Here is a 25924-nt window from a genome sequence, read left to right as displayed (position 1 = left end):
ACCACTGGACCACCAGGGAAGTCCCATGGGCATCCTGTGTTTTTTATCTGCTAAATTTTGCAGCCCTACCTGTAGGTGACATTTGGGCTGAGAACTGAATGACCAGAAGGAACTAGCTATGCAAGGTTTAGGGAGATGATGATTCAGGCAGAAGGAATACCCAGTGTAAATGTCAGAATAACCAGAGAGTGGAAGGTACAAATGAGGTCAAATAAATAGGCAGGGACCAGATCATGCAAAATTCTTTAGGGATAGCAAGGAGTTTCAGTTTCTCTCCCTCTCTGCCTCTCTCTCTCTCTCTCTCTCTCTCTCTCTCTCTCTCTCTCTCCTTTAACGCTGAGAGTGATGATATGCTGTTGGAGTTTTCAGAAGGGTGACAAGATCTCATTGGTATTTGGCTGCTGTGTAGTCGGCCACTTTTGGAAGGGCTTAGAGGACAAATTCAGAAGATAATTAAACTTAACTTTCTGTCATTGGCCTGGGAAGAGGCATCTACATTTGAGGGTGGACCCAACTAGGAGTTCTAGGCCGGGCGTCCAGGGTAACTGGGCGGTTGCTATGGAGGGCAGCTTGGTGGTTGCTAGGGAGAGAGAGGGGCGGGGTTCGACGCAGGGCGACGTCTAAGAGGCCGGGGCGGGGGCGGAGCCTGGAGTGCGGCGGCGCGCGCCTCGCGTTCGCAGGAAGTCGTTCAGGGTAAGGAAGGGATGCGAGCGGAAGTGACGTAGTCCCGCGCACGCGGTCCAGCGGGGATCGGGCGGGTTGTTTCGTCCCGGCTTGGGAAGTTACGAGCTCTTTTACCCCACGTAGGCCGGACCCAACGCTCCGGTCCCCGTCCCGTCGGCAAGATGGTGAAGCCCAAGTACAAAGGACGGAGCACCATCAACCCCTCTAAAGCCAGCACAAATCCTGGTACGGGCGGCGGGGCTCGCGGAGGGTGGGGCTTGGAGGAAGCTTGGAGGGAGGGACAACGGGTGGCCTTGCTTGGAGTGACCTCAAGCAGAGTGGCCTTTGGGGATGAGAAGGGAGAAGATGATTACTTGTTTATAGGCCCTGAGGAGGGCTCAGTCTTGCACGCCTGTCAAGGCTAGATGGCAGGCACCAGCTCTAAAGCCAGGAAAGTGAACACTCAGGCCTGGCAGCCATGGGGCATCTCCACCTGTGAGGTGCAGAGACTGGGAAGCTCTGAGTTCGAAGGGACACTTAAATTTGACCTCTTCTTGGGTCCGTGTGTGTGTCAGGTGTTGAAGCCCCTCCCCCAATATAGTTCAGTCTTGTATGAGTCCAGCTCTCCAGCTCAAGGAATTACTAGAAGTACTATAAATTAGACAAAGTCAGACTAAAAGTGATGTAGCCTGACCCAGCTGGCCCTTTACGCTTGGCCACACTTGCCTACCACCTTAGCTTTGACCATTTAAATGAGAAAGGGCTAGTAGATTTGGAATCATCCCATGATGATTTGGATTTCAAATCTTGGAATCATCGCATCCGGTAAAGTGCATAGAAGATGCTCCAGATAAGTACGATTGTTTCAGTAAAGATGTTTCTGAAGATGTGTATGAGTTTTGTTGAGGTTCCACCACAGAATGAACAAGATAGCCTTTGGGGGAGTCCCTTCCATTTGGGTTTAGTTAATAAAACATATTAAAATATGGCCTAAAGTTTTTGATTTTAATTCATGTTGAATGTTTTACCTGGACCGCTGATAAGTTATTCAGTTTGTGTAGACTGGGATCTGACAGCGTTAGACCTGAAGAGGCCCTTAGAGATCATGATGTTATAGGTGAAGAGACTGAGCCAAAATAGGGGAAGCGTCTTGTCACAGCTGGCACACGTAGTGAGCAGTAGAGCTGCCAGTCCTGTGATTTCTGCCAGTTTTCTACTGCATGACTTCAAGACAGATGACTTAAAGGCATCCCCAAATGAGAAGCTAAGCCGGTATTACTATGCTAATTTGTCCTTCTCTTTCTCTCTGAGATGTAAGGCAAGAATTACTACCTATTTTGCTGTTGATAAAACTAAGGTCAAACATTAGGAAATTAAGAAACTGGTACATTAGGAACACTTATGTATCAGAATCGTAGTCTTCGTGATGCTTTGCCTGTAGCAGGCACTCAGTATTTGTTAAACTGAGACCCAGAGGTAGGTGTCTTAGTGGTTAAGAGCACAGATGGTGATCTGATGCTTTTGTTCAAATTCTGGCTCTTGTACAAAAGATCTTTGTACAAGATGCTTGCCCACTGAGCCTCAGTGTCTTAACCTGCAGAATGGGGAGAATGCATCCCTCTTGGTAGGATTGTTGCATGGATTACATGAGACGATGCCTAGAATGTGGATAGCACAGTGCCGTAATTAGTGCTCAGAAACATTACCTACTATCATTTTCAAACACAGTCCTACGGAGGGTTCCAGATTAGGTCAACTCTGTCATACCATGTAGCTTCCAGGAATGATTTTGTTGGAGCAACACGTGGAGAAAGTGGAGATTTTGCAGTGAGGTGGCAGCTTGCCTGCTTTGAGTGAACTAGTTGGTGTGTTTGAAGCAATGGCTATACTTAGACTTGTTGGCTATCAAATAGTGTGCATTCCACTTCTGTGTTTCCTAGATCGAGTTGAGGGAGCAGGAGGCCAAAACATGAGGGACCGGGCCACAATCCGACGCCTGAATATGTACAGGCAGAAGGAGCGCAGGTGAGTGTGGGCGCTGGTGTCCTCTCCCCTTCTCTTCCTGCCCTTGACTTATAGCTGACACCTGTTAAGCCTTTGATATTCCCACCCCCACTTTCCCCAGGTAGGAGTAGTGTATTTTCAAATACCGTTTTATATGATAAACTGAATTTTGGGTTAAAGACATGCGCAGTAGGGGGTGAAATAGTGATTGTGTCACTGTACTGTACAACAGCCTTGTTCCTCACAGCCTCGGCCTACACAAATGGCATGTTAAATCTCAAGGTACATAATCTGTCAGATAGAAATCTGCTTTTCTTTAACAAAGCATGTAGGATGGTGTCATGAAAGCGGCCGGAAAACTTGTTTTTTCTAATGACAAACTTTAGATCACAACATTGTGGCACTTGGAAACTCATCACAACTCGGATGTGCTGAGGCAGCCTCTACCACAGGGGCTTGCTGAGTGTGGCATTTTGCAACCTGGTCTTATTTTGTCTTATTCAATTTGTTTGGTAATTGGATTCTTCATCCGTTCTAAAAGATGTGTCTAAAACACAAATGTCAATGAACGTAATCCGCCTTAGTCACCTACTCTGCAGTTTGTTTTAGAATTTCGAGTTCCAGCAAAAATCACCCTCTATTTAAAATTCATTTAAACTAGCCTTCAAATAATTATCCAAAAAAGACTCAAGTATGCAGTTTTCTTTTTTAAAGCAAACAAACAGTAAACAGATTTTTAAACATGGTCATTAGTCGTTATTCATCGAGCAGAAATCATTACGTGCTCTGTTGCAAGAGGTTAAGTGGCTTTGGGGCAGTCTGTTTTGAATGTAGAAGTACTTTTTGTTTACCAAAATCTGTATTTCATGATCACTTAAAACTGGAAGGAGAAAAAAAAAGAGGTCCTTTTGATGGAAAGCGTATTCTGTAAACCCAGCTTTGCTGTAGCCTTTCTTCTGTTGTCAACCCAAATCTGTTACTTCCTCAATTCAGGAACAGCCGTGGTAAAGTGATTAAGCCTCTGCAGTATCAGTCAACGGTGGCTTCTGGCACAGTGGCGAGAGTGGAGCCGAACATTAAGTGGTTTGGTGAGTGTGGTCCTTTGCTACTTTTACCCTAGAAAATGTGTGCTGTATGGAAAAGGGTAGAATGTTCAGGTATCTAAAAGGCAGGTATCTGGGGGCTTCCCTGGTGACGCAGTGGCTAAGAATCCGCCTGCCAATGCAGGGGACACAGGTTCGATTCCTGGTCCGGGAAGATCCCACATGCCATGGAATAACTAAGCTCGTGCGCCACAACTACTGAAGCCCGTGCGCCTTAGAGCCTGTGCTCTGCAACAAGAGAAGCCACCACAATGAGAAGTTGGACACACTGTAGTGACGAGTAGCCCCCGCTTACCGCAACTAGAGAAAGCCCACGCACAGCAACAAAGACCCAATGCAGCCCAAAATAAATAAATAAATAAAAATAAGAGGCAGGTATCTGGGGTGAGGGGAACTGCCAAGGACAGTATGAGAAAGGGATGAGACAAGAAGTCCCCACCGTGGGAAAAGTGCAGAGAAAAGTCGTGGCGGTGGCTTCCATAAATGACTTCTTTTTGAAAAGAGCCCATCATTGTTCACCGTGAGTGAACCTCTTAGACAGATGAGATCATCCTTAATGACTAGCATTCATTAGAACTCTCCTCTCCTAATTTCCAGTCACCTGGAGAGGTGGCTTTGAGAGGTGCCTTGCAGGCGTGTTTGTGCCTTTAGTCTAAAATTCCTCTGAAACACTTTTTCTTAGTGGGTTGTATTTGGACTGAGTGACAATGAAAGGACCTCTCGTTGGTCCTTCCCAGGAATGAATAGCGTATCTCCAGAGGCCTTGGGGAAGCAGGATTTCTTCCTTTGGAAACTCCACCTTCATCTCTGTGGGGGCTTTCAGCCTTTCCCTCAGCCACTGCCAGCTGTGTGGGCACATCAGATGGTCAGACGACATTCTTTGCCTGCTGCTTGATCTCTCTTCTGGAGGGCAGATGGCGCCTACCTTTGCACATCTCGTACGTCTCTTGGTGGGATTGGTACCCCCTAGGAAACTACAGCACAGAAAAGTGTCCGAGAGAACTCCTTCAAGAGGCCTTTAGCATGGTGGCAAGGTCCGGTGACACTAGATCCAGACGCCCTGGGTTTGAGGCCTAGTTCTGCCATATCTGGGGCCATGGTCAGGTTCTTAGTTTGCTCGTCAATTTCTCCATCTGTAAAATGAAGATAAAAACAGCACCTATTGCGTAGGACTGTTGTGGTAATTAAATGAATAAATACTCTTATGTAAAGTGCCTAGAATAGAGTCCAGCGAGTAGTACAATAGAAGCTTTAACCGCTGTCATTGTCACCATCCCCGCCAGTGTGTTCGTCTTCACCTTGAGTTTGGCATTTGTGCTGCAATGCGCTGTTTAGTGAATACGATCTCTCACTTCCAAGGTGTTCTCCAAGCAGTGTTATATAGTTTCATTTTGTTCCCTTGCAGGGCTTTGTTGGTTAATTTAATAGTGCCTTCAAACCCTAATGACCCTAAAAACCAGAGCTGTGACTCTTAGGTGCTGTGCTTCGGGATTCCCTTGAGTATGCTAACTGATCAGCTGTGATTGGCTCCAAATTTCTTTGCCAGATGTAGCAGGAAGTAGGACATTTGTCAGATCTCAGTTCCATTCAGTGATGTTTATTTTTCAGTTTCATCCAGTCAGGAAATTGGACTTGGAGAACTATTGAAACCCTTTGTGTGTCTGGGTTGGTGGATTAGTTCTTAGTGTAAGAGTGCAGGAGAGGCAGTTTTTTGGGGTTTTGTTTTCTGGTTTTTTTCCTTCTTTTAAGTTTGAAAATGGCTACGTGGGATGGATGTGTCAGGTGTTTGGGTGAGTGAGGGCAATTTAAAATCTTACCTTTATAGCACAGGGAGATCAGCTCGGTCCTTTGTGACCGTCTGGAGGGGTGGGATAGGGAGGGTGGGAGGGAGGGAGACGCAAGAGGGAAGAGATATGGGAACATATGTCTATGTATAACTGATTCACTTTGGTATAAAGCAGAAACTAACACACCACTGTAAAGCAATTATACTCCAATAAAGATGTTAAAAAAATAAAAATAAATAAAATCTTACCTTTCACTGTGTCCCTGGGAAGATGGAGGCGGAAGTTGTAAGGAGCTATTTATTAAACAGCAACATTCTTTGTAAAACAGGAAACACACGTGTGATTAAGCAGTCATCGCTACAAAAATTTCAAGAGGAAATGGACACGGTCTTGAAGGATCCATACAAAGTCGTCATGAAGCAAAGCAAGTTACCCATGTCTCTTCTCCATGATCGAATCCGGCCTCATGTAAGATGGAGGATGTCCCCGGCCACCCGTGCACATCCCTCTCTACCACACTTTGCTCTTGTTTTTCCATAGAGAATAGTGCCTGCTTTCCGAGACTTCTCCTTTCACCTTTGTTAGGGGTCTCACCTTTAGCATGAACCGAATTCTGTCGGAGAAGTTCAGTGGCATAGTAGTGGCCCAAAGCACAGGCTTGGGAGTCAGGCCTGAATTTTAATCTTTGCTCCGTCCCTTCCCGCAGCCTTAGTTAGGGTTCTCTGCGAGCTTTCACTTCCCTGACGGGTAAGTCAAGGTGACCCCCTCCTCGGGTGACCGGATGCAGATGAAACATCCAGTGAGGCTCTTGGCACATGGCGAGCACTTAGGCCACCACTGACTTAGACCTAAATAGATCATGGCTGTTAGCAATACTATTTTTAAATGTTTTTGGTAAGCAAGCTTGTTTAAGTGGTGGTTCCATCAGACTTTGGGGAAACATAGAATTAGGATTGGCTTGGTAGGAGGGAGACCTTTGGTGTTGAGCACTTTCAGCTTCTTGAGAGCTCCTTAGAGAGTCTTTTCAGCTGAAGGAAAGGGTGCCAGTCAGATTGGTCGTTAATCATTGAAGTTAGAAGTGCAGTAAAGACCGAATCTGGCTTGACTGGAATTAGTTTCACACGGAACCAAAGAAATGGCCTAATGCCTGCCTACACATTTTTACTTGCTTTGAATAGTAATTCCCAAAAATGTACATAAGTACAGCGCAGAGCTTCAGTTCCAGCATGAGGAGGGGAAGAAAACACTGACATGCATACATGGATTAAACACGGATTAAACAGTTCAAAGAAAAGCGTTTACTTGCAGAACAAAGTAAAACCCAAGGCCTGGTTATTGCCTCAGGTTTTGTCAATTATGCTTTGTTTTATGACAGACTAGAAGAATGTCACCTATTAGTGGAGTGACTGTTTTCTTTCAGGGAAACACGTGAGTGTAATTCATGAACGACAGACAAGTTGCTCATTTCCTTTGTTCTCTCTGTCCTCCCTAAAGCCATCTTTCAACAAACTATTGACTCCTGTTTATGAGAAGAACAGAGAAGTTCTACTATGGATTTACTGCTTTGTTGCCCGTGGCAGTTGTTCAGTGCTTCTAAAATTCAGTGCTTAAATGTCTGACGCATAGAATGAAGGGCCCACAGCTGCAGCAGTTTGTATTTTGGTGCAGACAGGTACTCAGAGTAACTGATGAGTTTTCTGCTCTGGCCTTGCAAAACCTTACCTGTTTTATTTTTAGTGCAATAGCTACTACTCGTTATGAAATCTGATTCTGAGATTTGCTGCACAGTGGAGTCAAATCAGATATGCTTTTTTTTTATTTATTTTTAGTGCAATATCTACTACTCGTTATGAAATCTGATTCTGAGATTTGCTGCACAGTGGAGTCAAATCAGATATGCTTTTTTTTTTTTTTTTTTTTTTTTTTTTTGCGGTACACGTGCCTCTCACTGTTGTGGCCTCTCCCGTTGCGGAGCACAGGCTCCGGACGCGCAGGCTCAGCGGCCGTGACTCACGGGCCCAGCCTCTCCGCGGCATGTGGGATCTTCCCTGACCGGGGCACGAACCCGCGTCCCCTGCATCGCAGGCGGACTCTCAACCACTGCGCCACCAGGGGAGCCCCAGATATGCTTTTAACTTTTGCACATTCACCTGTGTGTGCATTACAATTACTGTGTTTCTGTAGCAGTACTACAGTGGAAATACTGTAACTTATATTGTCTCTATATTTTAGTGTATAGACATATTACCACCTTGTACTTACTAAGGTACAGGTTTATAGACACAGGTCCAGGTATATTGTATGTTATAGGCTGAGAGATTTTCAAGGATAACTTGATCATAATTTTCCCAGTGACATTAGAACCTAGTTCTCATGTAAAACGTGACTGTTCTGTTTGGGGGTGTTCCCTTGTTGGAGCGTAGTGAGTAAAACTAAACTGAGAGATGGGTTAGAGTCTCTGATAATAGCTTAAGGATCTTTAGGAGTTGGAGAGGTGTCTGTTAAGTTCAGAAGCCACTGGGTTGTTCTCTCTTCCGTGTTTCGTAGCTGGTGCTTACAGAGGAGCCTGTACTGGGGGGCAGAGGGTGTTTGTTTTTTTTGAGGATATTCTCTGCCGGCTGTTAACATACTGTTACGTGATAGATCCTAACTCAGAGTTTGACTTTCATCCTGTTTCAAAAATTCCTCTGCCTGTAACTCCTTTACAGGCACATCAAGTTCTAGTTAGGATCAGCTTCCTTTTATCACATCTAAACTATTATTTCGGACTTTTGCTAGATGTTTTTCATCTGAAGACTTTGCATGTGCATTTAATAAAAACGTTACCTAAATTAGGAAAAATGTTATCTGAAACTAAAATGCATCTTACAAAGCAAGCAATTCCTTTTAGCCATGAAAGAAATTAACTTCCAAGAAAAAGTTGGCATTTACAGTTGGTTTTTTTTTTTATAAATTTATTTATTTTATTGTTACTATTTTTTTGGTTGCATTGGGTCTTCGTTGCCGTGCACGGGCTTTTCTCTGGTCGAGGTGAGCGGGGGCTACTCTTCGTTGTGGTGACAGGCTTCTCATTGTGGTGGCTTCTCTTGTTGCGGAGCACGGGCTCTAGGCGTGCGGGCTTCACTAGTTGTGGCTCGAGGGCTCTAGAGTGCAGGCTCAGTAGTTGTGGCGCACGGGCTTAGTTGCTCCGCAGCCTGTGGGATCTTCCCAGACCAGGGCTGGAACCCGCGTCCCCTGCATTGGCAGGCGGATTCTTAACCACTGTGCCACAAGGGAGGCCCTACAGTTGGTTTAAAAAAAACCTCACAAATTTGAGCATGATCATCCTTGACAAAAATCTGTGAATTTGGCGAATTTTATGCACTTGTTAGAAAGCTTAAAAAAAAAAAAAAAGGTCAGAAAAAAGAAGTTAATTTTCAGCGTTGTAGCAGTAATTACATTTGACTAAAGTTTATGATAAATGAAATAAAGCAGAGTTTTTGGCAAGTCTTACACCCAGCTATTCATATTTGCTTTGACTATTTGTATTTTGTATTTCTCCAGGAAAGCTTACAGAGCCTTCAGAAGAGGGGAACAAGTGCGTTTGCTATTTAAACAAGAATTTCTGATTTGAAGTCAGGCTGCGTCCATGTTGTAGATTTTGGTATGGGTTGAACTTTGCAAAAATGAAAGCAGAAAGCCTTTCCCAGATAGGTTTTGAACTTTTTGCTTTTTCTCAGTGCTTTGCTTAGTGTTACCTGTAATTCTCCTTTCTCTTTAGAACTCAAAGGTGCACATCCTTGATACTGAAAGCTTTGAAACTACATTTGGCCCTAAAGCACAGAGGAAGCGACCAAATTTATTTGCAAGTGATATGCAGTCACTTATAGAAAATGCAGAAGTGTCCACTGAGAGCTATGACCAGGGGAAGGATCGTGACTTGGTAGCTGAAGACACTGGTGTGAGGTACAGTTTTAAAGTTCACGCATATCTCCTCATTTGCTCTTCTGCAATGGACATCTTCTTTACAGTTGTTTACCTGCAAGAAGCTCGGTGATGTATCTCATAGGTGGAGATCTTCCCTTAGACTAGAAAAATTAGTGAAACTGGTTGGGGCCAGACTAAAGATAATTTAAGGTGGCTTGTTTACTATTGGTCTCTTAATTCCCCCCCAAATAAAAATAAATAACACTTTCTTCATAATAATAACAGTGTATTCTATCATAGACAAATTTTTAAAATATAGTTAAATTGGAAATACAGCAAAAAGAAAATAAGCACTCATAATTCCACTACTTATGTTAAGCATTGTTAATATTTTGGTGAATATCAGGGTTTCCTCTGGACCACTGGGGGTGGGGGGAGTTCACTGATGGCCTTTGAGGTTTCCGTGACCCTCTGAAGATAATATGGAAAATTTATGTACATGCATAAAAGAAGTGGAGTTTTGTTGTTTATAGAGAAAGGGAGGAGAAGAAGGATCCATAACTTTCATCATACTTTCATAGGGGCTCATACCCAAAAGAAGGTCAAGGATCAGTTAAGGATATATATGTATATATATACATTATTCTGGATGTTTTTATTTATAAATATAATACTTTAAGACTGTATTTTAACTTGCTTTTATTTTAATATATTTTTCTAAATTATTAAGAATATATTTCCAGGGGCTTCCCTGGTGGTGCAGTGGTTGAGAGTCCGCCTGCTGATGCAGGGGACACGGGTTCGTGCCCCGGTCCGGGAAGATCCCACATGCCGTGGAGCGGCTGGGCCCGTGAACAATGGCCGCTGGGCCTACGCGTCCGGAGCCTGTGCTCCGCAACGGGAGGGGCCACAACAGTGAGAGGCCCGCATACCGCAAACAAACAAACAAAAAACAAAACAAAAGAAAAATAATATATTTTTTCATGTCAGTTCTTAGTCAACAGTGATATAATGTTTCATGTCAGAGTAGGTTTTTGTTGTGGCCAGTCCCATGGTTAGACATTTATGCTGTTCAGAGGTTTCCCCTATGGTAAACAACTCTAAGGTAAAACATCAATGTGACTAATTCTTTCTCATTCTTAATTGTTCCCCAAAGATAAATTCTTAGGGGAAATGCCGTTGAAGAATATGCAGTTTTTTGATAGGCGGCTGCCTTATTACCCTCCAGAAAGGGTTTACCAGTTTAGTTCTCTTGGTTCTCCCTCACGTGTTCCTGAGGTGCCCTAGCGGAGAGGTGCTGTCCCCTGCCTGCAGTGCCACTGCCTTGGTGCTGTCCTCGGTCCATCGCTAGCCCTGGGCCTCCTAGAGGTAAAGTCAAGGCACTCGAGGCCAAGCAAAAAGAGGCAGCGAGTTCATTTATTCTTAGAACTATTTGGACTTGTATGCTTCTGCTGATTTGAATTTTTTCCACCTCCAAAGGGTACAGTCGGCAGTGGGGGAGAAACAAAACTATTCTTGTTCCAGGGACATTGGGTAAATGTCTCTGAGGCTAGTAAATGAGCAGATTCTCAACCTTATCAAGAAAGTTTCACTCTACGTGGGAGCTGTGGAGTGTGGATTATGGTTCAGATTCCTTTTCATAATTCTCTGTGACAGACTGCCTAATTATAGTTGCTTTTTTTAAAATTAAATTTATTGTGGTAAAATATACATAACAAAATTTACCATTTTAATCTTTTTAAAAAATTATTTATATATTTTTGGCTGTGTTGGGGCTTCGTTGCTGCGCGCAGGCTTTCTGTAGTTGCGGCGAGTGGGGGGCTACTCTTCATTGCGGTGCGCAAGCTTCTCATTGCAGTGGCTTCTCTTGTTGCAGAGCACGGGCTCTAGGTGTGTGGGCTTCAGTAGTTGTGGCACACGGGCTCAGTAGTTGTGGCTTGCAGGCTCTAGAGCGCAGGCTCAGTCATTGTGGCTCACAGGCTTAGTTGCTCTGCGGCATGTGGGATCTTCCTGCACCAGGACTCGAACCTGTGTCCCCTGCATTGGCAGGTGGATTGTTAACCACTGCGCCACCAGGGAAGCCCCAGTTTAATCATTTTTAAGCATCCAATTTAGTGGCATTAAGTACATTCACATGGCTATGCAACCATTACCACTATCCACCTCTAGAATTTTTTCACATCATCCCAAACTGAAACTCTGTACCCATCCAGCACTAATTCCCCATTCCCCCCTCTCCTCAGCCCCTGGCAACCACCATTCTGTTCTCTGTCTCTTATGAGTTTGACTTCTCTCTTGAATAGTACTTCACGTAAGTGCACTTGTACAGTATTTGTCCTTTTGTATCTGGCTTATTTCATTAGCATAATGTCTTCAAGGTCATCCATGTTGTATCGTGTATCAGTACTTTATTTCTTTGTATTGCTGAACAGTATTCCATTATGTATACATGACATTTATTTTTATTCATTCATCTGTCAATGGGCATTTGGATATAGTCATTTTTTAAATTAAGTCAGTTTTTGGTCCGTCTACAACTAGTTGGTTTTTTTTGTTTTGTTTTAATTTTTATTGAAGTATAGTTGCTTTACAATGTTGTATTAGTTTTTGCTGTACAACAAAGTGAATCAGTTATACATATACATATATCTACTCTTTTAGATTTCCATCCCATTTAGGTCACCACAGAGCATTGAGTAGAGTTCCCTGTGCTGTACAGTAGGTTCTCATTAGTTATCTCTTTTTTTTTTTTTTTGCTGTACGTGGGCCTCTCACTGTTGTGGCCTCTCCCGCTGCGGAGCACAGGCTCCGGACGCACAGACTCAGCGACCATGGCTCATGGGCCCAGCCGCTCTGCGGCATGTGGGATCTTCCTGGACCGGGGCACAAACCCGCATCCCCTGTGTCGGCAGGCGGACTCTCAACCACTGCGCCACCAGGGAAGCCCTAGTTATCTATTTTATACATAGTAGTGTATAGATGTCAGTCGCAATCTCCCAATTCATCCTACCCCCCCTTCCCTGCCTTGGTAACCATAAGTTTGTTTTCTACTGCTGTGACTCTATTTCTGCTTTGCAAATAAGTTCATCTGTACCATTTTTCTAGATTCCACATATAAATGATACTATACGATATTTGTCTTTCTCTTTCTGACTTCTATATGACAATCTCTAGGTCCATCCACATCTCTGCAAATGGCACTATTTCATTCCTTTTTATGGATGAGTAATATTCCATTCTGTATGTGTACCACATCTTCTTTATCCGTTCCTCTGTCAATGAATGTTTAGGTTGCTTCCACGTCCTGGCTATTGTAAATAGTGCTGCAGTGAACATTGGGGTGCACGCATCCTTTCGAATTATGGTTTTCTCTGGATATATACCTAGGAGTGGGATTGCTGGGTCATATGGTAGCTCTATTTTTGGTTTTTTAAGGGACCTCCATACTGTTCTCCATAGTGGCTGTACCAATCTACATTCCCACCAATGGTGTAGGAGGCTTCTCTTTTCTCCACACCCTCTACAGCATTTGTTGTTTATAGATTTTTTGATGATGGCCATTCTGACCGGAGTGAAGTGATACCGCATTGTAGGTTTGTTTTTTTGTTTTTTTTCCTTGTGGTACGTGGGCCTCTCACTGGTGTGGTCTCTTCCGTTGTGGAGCACAGGCTCCGGACACGCAGGCTCAGCAGCCATGGCTCACGGGCCTACCCGCTCCGCGGCATGTGGGATCTTCCCAGACCGGGGCACGAACCCGTGTCCCCTGCATCGGCAGGCGGACTCTCAACCACTGCGCCACCAGGGAAGCCCCTCATTGTAGTTTTGATTTGCATTTCTCTAATAATTAGTGATGTTGATACTAGTTTTGATACCGCTTTCCCTTGGCACATGGTGTTTTCCCTGAAACATCCTTTTAATCTTCATAGTGCTTCGTTTGCTCACTTTGGGTCTTTTCTTATTTAGAAATGAAGCCCAAGAAGAGATATATAAAAAGGGACAGTCTAAAAGAATATGGGGTGAACTCTACAAGGTAAGACTTTAAATTCTGTCTCACTGAGTGGTTCCTTTGGCTTTCATGATCTTATATATGAGAAAACTGACTTGGATCTATTGAAGCTCTGTCAACACAAATTCCACCTCCAGGATGGATATGTCCATGCACGTACTACCATTGTTCTAGATAACTGGATTTTTTTATTACTCATATAATAGTAACAACCACATTGCATAGATTCACATATTCTCTGTTAATATTTCTCTGGATTACCTGCTAAAATGATATTCCTGTTGAGATTTATTATACATGGTTAGAGCTGCATGAGAATTTTTGAGTTACTTAGTCCAGCCCTCTCATTTTACAGGTGAGAATTCAAGTCTAGAAAGCTTGAATACCTTCCCCAGCTTACCCAGGTAGTTAGTACAAGAGGCTTTGTGTCTCCTGAGTCCCGGTCTAGTTCTCTTCAGCTGGCTGAGTCTTAGGTCCGCACTCAAGTAATATTCTCGGTAACGAAGACTTTCAAGCATAGTCACGTAATTAAATATAACATGATAGGAAACTAGTACCACGAAAGCACACAAAATTTTTTAGTTTTTTTGTAAAATACTCAAAATCTATAACATGGAAGCTTAGAGGTCTAAGAAGTAAATGAGGGACTGCCCTGGTGGTGCAGTGGATAGGACTCTGCACTCCCAGTGCAGGGGGCCTGGGTTCGATCCCTGGTCAGGGAACTAGATCCCACATGCATGCAGCAACTAAGAGTTCGCATGCCACAACTAAGGAGCCTGCTGCAACTAAGGAGCCCTCGAACTGCAGCTAAGACCCAGTGCAACCAAATAAATAAATAAATAAAATATTTTTTTAAAAAAGAAGTAAATGGTTCTGCTCACTAATACATAGCAGTCGTGAAATAGACTGGTTTCATGCAAGCTAGTTCTATTTGGAATTCAACAAGTTTCAGATACTCACAGGATGAAAACAATTTTTTGAGTACTGATCCCTGGGCTTTGAGGTTGGCTACCACCTGCTCTCCTCATAAGACTGTTGAGAGGTTATCTCTATTGTTGCTTTATTTTTCCCAGGTTCCCTTAAATGTCTTCTCTCTTTCATTTTGCCCTTGTACTCCTGTAGCAAGTCACTTTTGCCTCTTTGAATTTGCAGGTGATAGATTCATCAGATGTTGTAGTTCAAGTTCTTGATGCTAGAGATCCCATGGGTACCCGTTCCCCTCACATTGAGACTTACTTGAAAAAGGAGAAACCTTGGAAACACCTCATTTTTGTTCTTAACAAATGTGACCTTGTTCCAACCTGGGCAACGGTAAGTACAGTTGCTAATGCAGAACAGATGACCAAGGCCACACGGCTTCTGCAGGCTCTGAGTTACCCATGAATAAGTCAGTGTCGTGGTCTCTAGGAGTTGGGGCAGCAGTTAAGGTGCTGCACTATTGAGGGTGTAGTCATTCAAGTGTCCTCATCGAAAACAAAACTAAAATCAGCTTCATTGATGATGGGCTGTTACCTTTTTTTTTTTTTTTTTAATTCATTTATTTCTGGCTGTGTTGGGTCTTTGTTGCTGCACGCAGGCTTTCTCTAGTTGCGGCGAACAGGGGCTACTCTTCGTTGCAGTGCGCAGGCTTCTCATCACGGTGGCTTCTCTTTCGCAGAGCACGGGCTCTAGGCGTGCGGGCTTCAGTAGTTGGTGGCTCGCGGGCTCTAGAGCGCAGGCTCAGTAATTGTGGCACACGGGCTTAGTTGTTCTGTGGCATGTGGGATCTTCCCGGACCAGGGATCGAACCCATGTCCCCTGCATTGGCAGGCGGATTCTTAACCCACTGCACCACCAGGGAAGTCCTGGGCAGTTACCTTTGACCCTTGATGGTTGGCAGTGGGACAGCTGTAGTGCCCATAGGATGAATGGTGTGTGCCCTTCAGAAGAGGTGGCTGCCGAGGCCCCAGGTCTGTTTCACATTATGTTACATTAGTTGCATTTAGTAGCAGTGAAGGCATTTTTGGAATATTGTTTTGTGTTTATAAGACAAAAGACAGGCTTCCCTGGTGGTGCAGTGGTTAAGAATCCGCCTGCCGATGCAGGGGACACAGGTTCGAGCCCTGGTCCGGGAAGATCCCACGTGCCTTGGAGCAGCTACGCCCGAGTGCCACAGCTACTGAGCCTGCATGCCACGACTACTGAAGCCCATGGGCCTAGAGCCCGTGCTCTGTGAGAAGAGAAGCCACCGTGATGAGAAGCCTGCACACCACAACGAAGAGTAGCCCCCGCTCACCACAACTAGAGGAAGCCTGCGCGCAGCAACGAAGACCCAACACAGCCAAAAATAAATAAATTAAAAAAAAAAAAGACAAAGCATCAACTGTCATACTTGAAAAAAATATTTCAAAGACTTACAGCTAACATCTTCCTTAGACAACTGTGTATTTGAAGTACCATCCTGTTATTCAAGCTCTGGTTCTTCCTATGTTGTAAATAAACAGCTCACAGTTTACCAGCTTCTTTTCTTTTCTCCCTTTAGAAACGATGGGTTGCCATCCTCTCCCAAGATTACCCGACGCTTGCTTTCCACGCAAGTCTTACTAACTCCTTTGGCAAAGGAGCATTTATTCAGCTTCTGCGGCAGTTTGGAAAGGTATTGCGACCTGACCTGTCCCCCTTGGAGTTGGACAGCTGTGGGTTTGTGTGAGAATTTCTCTTCCCAGGGTGTGTCAGAGAGTTACCAGCCTCACCTTCCACATCTTCTCGGTAGTGAGGACAGTGTGTTCTGGAGATGTGAACACTCACAGAGCCTCAGGGATTCTGAAATACTCTGTAGCTCAGCCTGTACCCCCATCCCTGACAAACGTCGCTTCCCTTTCTGCCGTGTCCCTGGCACCGGATGGTCCACCCTCTGCTCGATGATGACGACGGGCCCCCTCCCCACAGTGTATCCCCACTCTGGGCTCCCGGGCTGTGCATTTCTCTTCCCTCTGCCTGGGAGGCACCCTGCTGAACCCCAGCCTCGGATCCCCGGTCAGATGCTAGTTCCTCAGGGAGGCCCTGAAAGCACGTGTTCTCGCAGCTTCATGTTCTGTACCTGCAACTTTGTATTTGTGTGTTCATTGAATCTTACCTGGCTTCTAACAAGGACACCTGTCCTCTGTCCCACCCTTCCCCACTTCCCAGAAGGAACTCGTCCAACTCATAGCTGTTACTTCTGGTGTTTTTTTCCATATTTTTTATATATGCTTATGAATCTGTTTCTTGATCTCACACCCCCCTCAGTTTTACGTATTTGTTAAGTTCCTACTATGGAAAATGAGGGTTAGGTTTCTTACCCCCGTCCTCCCTCTCCACTCCCTCTGTCCTTGTACGACATTTGGCTAAACTATTACTCATTTAGTGTTTAGGTTATTATGACTGAAGTGTCAGTCCTTGCTGATCCACAATGCTATGATTTTAATTCCTTTCTAATAGGACCTTCTGTTTTATCTGGTGTTAATTAGCTCCGTTTTATTTGTCACTGGCATATCACCAAATCCTCTGGTAGCGTGGGAACTTTCAGAGTGTCTGGCGCCTCCCTTCCAGGTGGACTGGCTGCTGCCCAGGCTGCTGCCGGGTCTTCCTGGGATCTCCTTTCCCCGTCCTCTGAATGGGGGATTCCCATGGCTGTTCCCTGTGTTGTTCTTGTTCACTGGATCCCTCTTCTTTCTTGGTTTACTCCTTCCTTTTGATGGAACCTGTTTTCCAAAAGCTTTCTGAAAAGGAGTGCTTAGAAGGAACATTTTTTGAGACCTTGCAGTCTGTAAATGTCTTCATCCTACCCTCACACCGTTTCTTAGAATGCTGAAGACACCACATTGCATTGTTTTCTGGCTTCCGATGTTGCCATTGAGAAATCTGAGACCGTTCGGACTCCTAATCCTTTGTGGCTGAGATCTTTTTGAAAAAAGTTCCTGCTTTACAGTGTCCCAATGATGTGCTTTAAGGTGGGTCTTTTATTGTTCAGTGAGCTAGGCATGGACGGGACTTTTAGTCCGTTATTTGTCCTGTACTGTTTTTTGGAAACCACCCCACGCCATATGCCCCCATTCATCTCTGTTCTTGTTCAGGAATTTGGTTTTATGTCCTGGTTTAATTCTTGAATTTCCATTCTTTTTTTTCTGGCCTTGCCTCGCGGCTTGTGGGAGCTTAGTTCCCTTACGAGGGATGGAACCCGTGCTCCCTGCAGTGGAAGCGCAGAGTCCTAACCAGTGGACCGCCAGGGAATTCCCGATTCTTGAATTTTCTTATCTTTTCTTTGTTTCAGTACATTTATGACATTTTACCCCGTTTTCTGGGAAGTTTCCTTGACTTGATCATTTAGCTGTTCTATCGCAAACTGTATTTTGCGTCTCACTTTTAATTTGTAATTTCTGAAAGCTCTTGTTTATGAATTGCCCTGCTCCCTTTTATAGCCTGTTCTTGTTTCACGGATGCACTGGCTTCTCTGTCTCTGAGAACAATGATAGTGGTTTTTGGAAATTTTCCTCTACATTTCCGTACGTTGACACTGTTTCCTCCAAGTTGCTGTTTTTCTGTCTTTTCTAGTAGAGTCACACTTCAGATGTCTGGTTATTCTTGGTTCTCCACTCATTTAAGAGAGAGCCACCAAAAAAGGCTAGAGAGGCTTTATGCAGGGAGTGGGGTTGTTGAATGAGAGATTTCACTGTAGGTGACTGGGCAGAAACCCAGTGTTTTGTTGGGGGACACTCTAGATGTCAGTGTCTGTAGGGTGGGTTTTTTGTTTGTTTTTTGTTTGGGCCGCACTGCACGGCATGTGGGATCTTAGTTCCCCAACCAGGGATCGAGCCCGTGTACCCTGCAGTGGAAGCACAGTGTCCCAACCACTGGGCCACCAGGGAAGTCCCGTCTGTAGGTCTTTACTCCTGGGCCTGTGAGTTTCCCTAGAAAGGAGTCTTCCTGTCTCCAGCTTGGGCGTATATAGACCTGGCTGCCAGGGTTCTGGGAACTCAGTGGGAGTAGGAGGCTGGGGTTGTACTATTCAATATTTAGACTTTCAACTAATCACTCTGGGAACACTTGCTTTCAATTACTGTTATCTCTAAATCTAGGGTCCCTTTCAGGTCTGAAAATTAAAGAGATTTTCAGACATGCAGGGTTTCAAAAGAGTCATTATCTCTCCTAAGGCTCTGGGGTAGAGAAGTTGGGCACCCATGCCAGGCGAGGGAGGGGAAGGAGAGGTGTGACTATTTCTACAGACGGTCCACTGGTCAGTCTTCTGGATTTCAGTCCCACCCTTAGAGGGGTCTGTACTGCTGATTCCCAAGGTCTTTCCTGATTCATTGGCAGTATATTTGCTGCATTTTTAGTTTTTCTACCTTTGCAGCCATGTAGCTTTCATATTTTGTAGTGGGGCCAAGTTAGATACTACTTTTTAACTGCGGGTCTTCTGTTAATATCACACATTAGTTTGTTCTGTCTCATCTCCAGCGCATGCTTTGGTTTTATATGTTTGGCTCTATGGGTGTGTGTGTGTTAATTCCCACGGCTGTGGTTCCAGAGGAGTTTGTGGCGGGAGCGAGGTGGGCAGGGATGTGCAGTCCACCGTCTCTAGTCAGAAGTCCCCATCCGTTTGTAGACTCTTCCTGAGCTCTGCCTCTTTGAGACTTTCACCCAGTGATCTAGTTTTTGAAGCTGCCTTTCTTTTCTTTTGTTGTTTACTTTTAGCAGTGAAAATGCAAAATATCTTGTGCAGAGGAGAGGAGGGATGGGTCGTGGGATTGCCGGTTGCTGCATCTGCTAAGGTTCTCTTCCCCGAAGACATTTTATCAGTGGATGGTGTTCTTCTAAATTGATGACTAACAAGCTATTTCTTCCTTTGTTTCTCAGCCTACGTACTTTTAACCTTAAAACATTCAACAGTAATTTCACGTGAGTGACCGAGGAGCTGACTCACCTCTGATTTCTTAAAGAGTATGTGTACGCAGCCCACTCAGACTATGCAGGTGGTGCGTGTCTGGGTTTTAAATCAAGTCATAGCAATAGTTTTGTACTGTATTCTTTATGGTAGCAAAGTAACACAACCTTTTTGTCCCATGGGATGTTCACTCTGCGTGTATGTGGTGTGTATTCTTTTGTTTTGAACAGTTGCACACTGACAAGAAACAGATCAGCGTGGGGTTCATTGGCTATCCAAATGTTGGCAAGAGCTCTGTCATAAACACACTGCGCTCCAAGAAAGTTTGCAATGTGGCCCCCATTGCAGGTGAAACAAAGGTATGTCTGGCTCGAGGGGGTCTTACTTGCTTTGATTTACTTTACTTCCATGGAGGGTGATAATTCAGGACGTGGAGATGTCTCTCTGCTTCTCTTGGGTGAAGATCGCCATTGGGAGTTTAGTCTCCATATAATAGTTGGCAACGTCCTGGAGCTGTTTCTGCCCTTTTTGATAAGACTAAGAGTACTTTGTGTGCCACTGCCTGACTTTGGCATTGTTCGGTATGTGCCGTTTGAGTCTGTTTTAAATGGTCACTGCAGCCTTTTGCTTTGATAAACAAAACTAACCCAAGAATATTTGGTGCCTGGGTTAAGAAAGAAAATTCAATTTTAGGGTAGATTCTGTTAGTTGGGGGTCCTACCCTGGAACACAGGGTATTTGGGGCGCACCATGGTTCTGCTGAAAGGAACAGGGGCCAAACAGTATTAAGCTTCCAGGAGTACTTTTGAAAATCAGAAAAAGCTTTACTGGACATTATTGCACAATACTAGATGGAGATCCTGCTTCTGCATTATTTTTAGACCCTTAGCTGTTGGAAACTACGGTTTATGCCTCGTGGAAGTGCCTCATGCACGGCCCAAAGAGAGGAGCTTTGGAGCTTCATCACGCAGCAGGCTGCTCCTCTCTGACCGCTACCCCCTCTCTAGTTTCTTGAGCATCAGGGGTTTGTGAAATCGCTTTCAGGGATTGACCTGGGGAAGTCTCTGCTTTTTAGGTCTGGCAGTATATTACCTTGATGCGCCGGATATTCCTTATCGACTGTCCGGGTGTGGTTTACCCCTCTGAGGACTCAGAGACGGACATTGTGCTGAAAGGAGTCGTGAGTATTTTGGTCCCGAGAGGCTCTTTTGTTTGCCTTTTGGGGCCAGCGTTCTGTGGGGAACTCTGGATACCTTTGCTTTTTACTCATTCAGCAGACAGTTTGGGGTCAGCCTGTCTGACCAAACTTGAGGAACATGACACTGAACAGGGCAGTCTCTCCATTCCACTTAAGCCTGTTTGAGGAGTTAGTGGAACCGTGGGCATATCTGGTCAATGTCATCCCACAAAAGAGTTTGTCGTTTACACACGGGCTCCAAAGGGAAGCAGGGCCTGTTTATGTTTAGAGATAATTCATCTTCATGGGTTTATGGGTTGAGTCATTTTGGAACTCGGTCATTTCCTCACTTGTTTCAGAAGACGACCGAGGGCTTTAAATGGTTCCACTTAACCTTAACCAGTGCTTCTGGCTATGCATCCTGTGCGGTTCCTCCCCTTCTTTCTTAAACTATTCCCTTCTCTTTGTGTCCTGGGATGGGTGGACTTTTAACCATTTCTGCAAGTCAGTAGCACGAAGGGTTCCAGTTTAAACTACTTGCGGAAGTCACACTGTCAGTTTGTGGTGAGCCGAGGTTAGAGCTGAGTTCTGGGCTCCGCGGCTGCGGTCGGCTGTCCATGGCGCTCCTTTCAGCCAACTGCATCTCGCCACCTCCAGGCCAAGCTCCTGCCAGGCCCCGCTTGCTTTGAGGCATTGAAACCTGTTTTCAGATATGGTTACAGAGAACACTGGGAACTTCACTCCTCCCATAATCAAGTTTGTAAGCAAGAGCTTTCCTGTGAACATTTAGGTTCAAGTTGAAAAAATTAAGACTCCTGAAGACCACATTGGTGCCGTACTTGAACGAGCAAAGCCAGAATATATCAGCAAGACATACAAAATTGATTCTTGGGAGAACGCTGAGGACTTTCTTGAGAAGCTAGCTTTCCGAACAGGGAAGTTATTGAAGGTAAGCCAGGATTTGTGAGAATTCAGACTGGGACGTGCTGCAGGTGTGTGCGTGTGTGGTGTGGACCTTTTATATATGCATGTGTGAGCAGTATGAAGTGCGAAACTTGGCAGGTAGATGGTGCCAACTGGGACCGCCGCCGTGCTTCCAAACCAGGAGGTGGTTTTGTTGTTTGAATTTAATTGGGCCTCTTCCTGCGACATTTCAGGGTGGAGAGCCTGACCTGCGGACTGTGGGGAAGATGGTCCTCAATGACTGGCAGAGGGGCCGGATTCCTTTCTTTGTCAAGCCGCCCAATGCAGAGCCCCCTGTGGCCCCCCAGGTAAGAGAAGGGTGGACCCCTCGCTGGGGAAGCATGGTTACTGACCTGGGTGTGGTGTGTCTTTGGACCACCGTCTTCTCCCTTTAGGGTAGAACTTTCAGCTGCAGTGTCTCCCATCCCAGGGTGTCACTGCTGTGACCTGGTGGGGGGGTGACCAGGAAGTAGATGTATGATAGAAGCCTGAGTGTAAATGCCAGTTTTCAGGGCCTTGAGAAAGGAGGGCTCATTAAATGTGAGTGCTCCTGTGGTTTTCGTGTCTTTTCTTCTGCTTGAAGAACAGGCATTTCCAAGATGCTTTTGTTTCGTGGACATTATGCCCAACCATGTGCCAGGAACTGGGAGCATAGGAATAACGAACGTGGTCCTTGCCCTCAAGAAGCTCGTGGTCAGGTGGGAAAGGAGAGTGGTACAGTGGATGCTCAGGGAAAGTCTATTTCTAGGGTCTTTGTCGGAGCTCAGCCAAGTCTCTTGAAGAAGTGGCTTTAAGTTCTGCTTCCATGCTAGTCTTTTGGGTCCATATTTCTCTGGTTTTCTCTCACCGGGCTCCATTCCCAGAGTTTCCATTGTCAGCTATAAATTTCCAGTTTGAATATTTTCTCCAGCATTTCAAAATCAACATATCTGAAACTGATGTTACTCAACCTTTTCCCTTCTCCCCACTAAAACCGCCAAACAACCAGTACTGCGGGACGAGGCCCTGCCTTCCTGCACGTATACACACACACGTACACACGCACGCATACACGTGCCAGTGGAAGAGTATTTGGTGTTTTCTGATACCAAATAGCCTTCATTTTTCCACACCTATTATGCAAGCCTCTGACACCAACTGGGTGTCCAGTAACTTCTAGAGTTAGTGCAGACCCCACAGGTTAAGTCCCACAAGACTACCCCAACTTCAGATGCCAGCTGCAGGTGGGGTTCTCAGGCTACCCACACTTCTGCCCAGCTGACTACAAATGCAGAGGTTCCCAGGTTTGATAATTTGCTGAAAAGACTCACGGAACTCAGGAAAGTGGTTTGCTTATGACTACCGGTTTATTACAAAAGATACAAGTCAGGAACAGCCAAATGGGAGAGGTGCACAGGGCAAAGTATGGGGTAGAGGGTGGTGTGGAGTTTCCGTGCCCTCTCCAGGCAGGCCACCCTCCCAGCACGTCAGTGTGTTCACCAGCCCAGAAGCTCCCCAGAGCCCGTCCGTCCTTAAGGGTTTGTATGCAAGGTGTGTAAGTTCAGCCTTCATTATGTAGGCACGGTTGACCAGATCATCAGCCACTGGTGACTGAACTCAACCTCCAGCCCTCTCAGCAATTGCTCGGGCTCTCCGGTGACCAGCCCCCAGTCTGAAGCTACGTCCCACCACAGTCATCTCATTAGCATAACTTTGGGGGAGAGGGGCTTATTACAAATAACAAAAGCAAGACACCCCTGTCTTAACCCAGGAGATTCCAAGGGTTTTAGGAGCTCTTGTGCCAGGAACTGGGGGTCAAGGACCAAATAAATGCGCACTTTTATCGTCCTGCAGGGAGACACGTAGTAAACAGATACGGATGTAACGTACTGATTGCTGTGAGGGAGGCTAAAGCAGGGGTGGGGGTTTGCGGGAGGCAGAGCAGTGCCTCGTACGTGGGGTGGTCAGGGACGGCCTCTGAGGAAGTGGCCTTTGAGGGGGGGCCCGAGTGATGGGAGGCGGGAGCTCCGCGGGTGTCACGAGAGGCGAGCGTTGCAGGCATGGGGAGCAGCACGCGAGGCGGAGCGAGCCTGGTGTGTCATGGCTCCGGGAGGACGTGGCGGGCGGGCCACGTGGCTGTGGCCTCTGACCCAAAGAGGCCGCCCCTGCTCCCGTGTGGCCCTGCCTGGGAACGGCGGGCTTTCTCTAACTCTTCCTCCACGTCTAGTCGTTAACTTGAGATGGTCAGTGTCCGTCGTCCCCCGCCCCCGCTCCGGGATTCTCCTCCTTTCCTCTTTTTGGTGGTGGCAGCAACCCCCTTGAGAATCCGAAGGCTGAAATCCACCTTACCAGAAAAATGCACGGAAACGTACATACGAATTTGTATACAGTTTCCTGAACTTCATGGATTCCTGATGCAGTTAGTGCTTCGCGCAGCCACCTTTGCCTTTGGAAAATCCCTTGAGTTCTGCGAGCCTCAGTTGTGAGTGCACAATTGCGTCGGCTGCGTGAGGGCTCGCGCCGCCAGCCCATGCTCCCTCCACCCCTTCCCCGAAACAGGCCGCCTCCGGGCTCGTTCTGAGCTCCTAGGAGGTTCCCTCCTCTTTCCTCACACCTTCCTTCCTTCGAGGTGCCTCCTCAGTGCCTCCTCAGTGCCTCTCCTCTGCCCTCACACTTTCTAAACTAGTGCTGCGATCGCCCTCAGCATTCAGCTGGGCCTTCATTCTTCTGTTATAGTGTGTGCTCATTTGGAATTACCCTTTTTCTTCTTTTTTTTTTGGCCATGCTGTGTGTGGGATCTTAGTTCTATGACCAGGGATTGAACCCGTGCCCCCTGCATTGGGAGCACGGAGTCTTAACCACTGGACGGCCAGGGAAGTCCCAAGGTGTGTGCTCATTTGGGATGTGCTTTCTCAGCAGCCCCCATTCCTTGCAGTCCCCAGGAACAGTGTAGGGAACCTCCCCTGTCTACAGTGTAGAGTTGACTGGTTTTGATGGCTAAATACTCAGGGTTGGCACATCCTTTGGGACCGTAGCTGTATTCCTCTGATCCTTCCATGCTGGGTTCAGGGTTTAATGCACATTGACTTAAAAATAGATTAACAATATGACTCAGATGTGCATGCTTTCGACACTTGCCCTTAGTCCTGAGAAGAGGACTGCCTCATTTGAGAGCAAGGTATGGAAGTTCAGAAATTCAGCAGGGAACTCTGCTCAGTATTCTGTAATAACCTAAATGAGGAAATAACTGAAAAAGAATAGATACATATGTATGTGTAACTGACCCACTGTGCTGTACACCTGAAACTAACACAACATTGTTAACTATACTCCAATATAAAATAAAATTTAAAAAAGAGACTCAATTTTCATTTTCTGATTCCATTTCTCTCCCCACCCCACCCCTTTTTGGCCTGACTAGCTTCCATCCTCCTCATCTTTGGAAGTGGCCACAGAAACAGCCCAGAACAGCCCAGAAGAGGGCGTCACAGACACTGTAGGTGAGGAGTCGGAATCCATCACTGAGAAGGAAAAAGAGGAGCCCGGCCACGGTGGCGCCGATTCAGAAATGCAGCGGATTGTGGCGCGGGTCCGGCAGAACTTCGGCAAAATCAACGTCGTGCCTCAGTTTTCTGGGGATGACCTCGTTCCTCTGGAGATGTCTGATATTGACGAAGAGCTGGAGAGCCTTTCCGCGGAGAGGGAGGAGGAGGAGGAGGAGGAACAGGAGTACCAAGGAGACGAAGAGGAAGAGTCTTACGCAAAGTCCCAGGAAGAACACGCGGGAAGCAACACCAAGGCCGTTATTCAAGCCCTGGATGAGAAGATTGCTAAGTACCAGAGGTTTTTAAACAAAGCCAAAGCTAAGAAGTTTTCAGCAGTCAGGTAGCGTCCTCATCTCCTCACGAATTGCAGTTTGCTCATTCCTTTCCCAGAAACTTGCCGCGAGGATTGGAGCCAGTGTGTTTGTAGGGCAGGGGAAGGTATTGCCGGTTTTTAAAAGTGATCTGTACGTTTTTCAAATTCAACTGCCTGAAGTATGAGAAGCCTAGTATTGATAGTTCTGTCTTTTACAAATGCCCAGGAGCCGCCAAAACAATGTTGCTTCTACCGATGGTGTTAACCACGTGAAGGGGCAGCGGGGTTTCGTTAATCTGCGAGCTTGTCGTGGTCCCTGCGTCAGCGCCTGTGTGGGCGGCGGGGGGGATGTTGGACGGCTTCATTGCTCTACTCTTCCCCTTACAGAATATCCAAGGGACTGAGTCAAGTGGTTTTTGCAAAATCCGAAGAACAGAGAAGAACAGCTGAAGAAGACGTAGAAGATACAGGTACAGTTAAAGTATTAAAATCATGTAGATGCGATTTGCATCTTTAGAACGTTGGGGAATCTAAGTTTAATCTCCAAAGTATCTCTTGTACTGTCATCCACACAGA

The 25924-nt window shown here is 45.8% G+C and overlaps 1 protein-coding gene across 1 annotated transcript in view; it reads left to right on the top strand.

Annotated features, from left to right (window-relative positions):
- The first annotated feature begins 715 nt into the window (after positions 1-715).
- Positions 716-25924, top strand: part of GNL2 (G protein nucleolar 2) — a 29959-nt gene continuing 4750 nt past the window's right edge. The window contains exons 1-14 of the mRNA XM_079901438.1: positions 716-909; positions 2604-2688; positions 3661-3755; positions 5886-6025; positions 9318-9502; positions 13427-13493; positions 14622-14780; positions 15991-16104; positions 19602-19730; positions 20447-20551; positions 21339-21497; positions 21706-21819; positions 24912-25375; positions 25736-25818. Of these exons, the coding sequence (XP_079757564.1) occupies positions 846-909; positions 2604-2688; positions 3661-3755; positions 5886-6025; positions 9318-9502; positions 13427-13493; positions 14622-14780; positions 15991-16104; positions 19602-19730; positions 20447-20551; positions 21339-21497; positions 21706-21819; positions 24912-25375; positions 25736-25818 (1963 nt within the window). The 5' untranslated portion in view covers positions 716-845. The remainder of the gene's footprint in view (positions 910-2603; positions 2689-3660; positions 3756-5885; positions 6026-9317; positions 9503-13426; positions 13494-14621; positions 14781-15990; positions 16105-19601; positions 19731-20446; positions 20552-21338; positions 21498-21705; positions 21820-24911; positions 25376-25735; positions 25819-25924) is intronic.

The sequence above is a fragment of the Stenella coeruleoalba genome (assembly GCF_951394435.1).
Source record: "Stenella coeruleoalba genome assembly, chromosome: 1".
Taxonomy (NCBI): Eukaryota; Metazoa; Chordata; class Mammalia; order Artiodactyla; family Delphinidae; genus Stenella; species Stenella coeruleoalba.
Note: the sequence above shows the minus strand (reverse complement) of the source record. Positions and strands in the feature narration are given on the sequence as shown.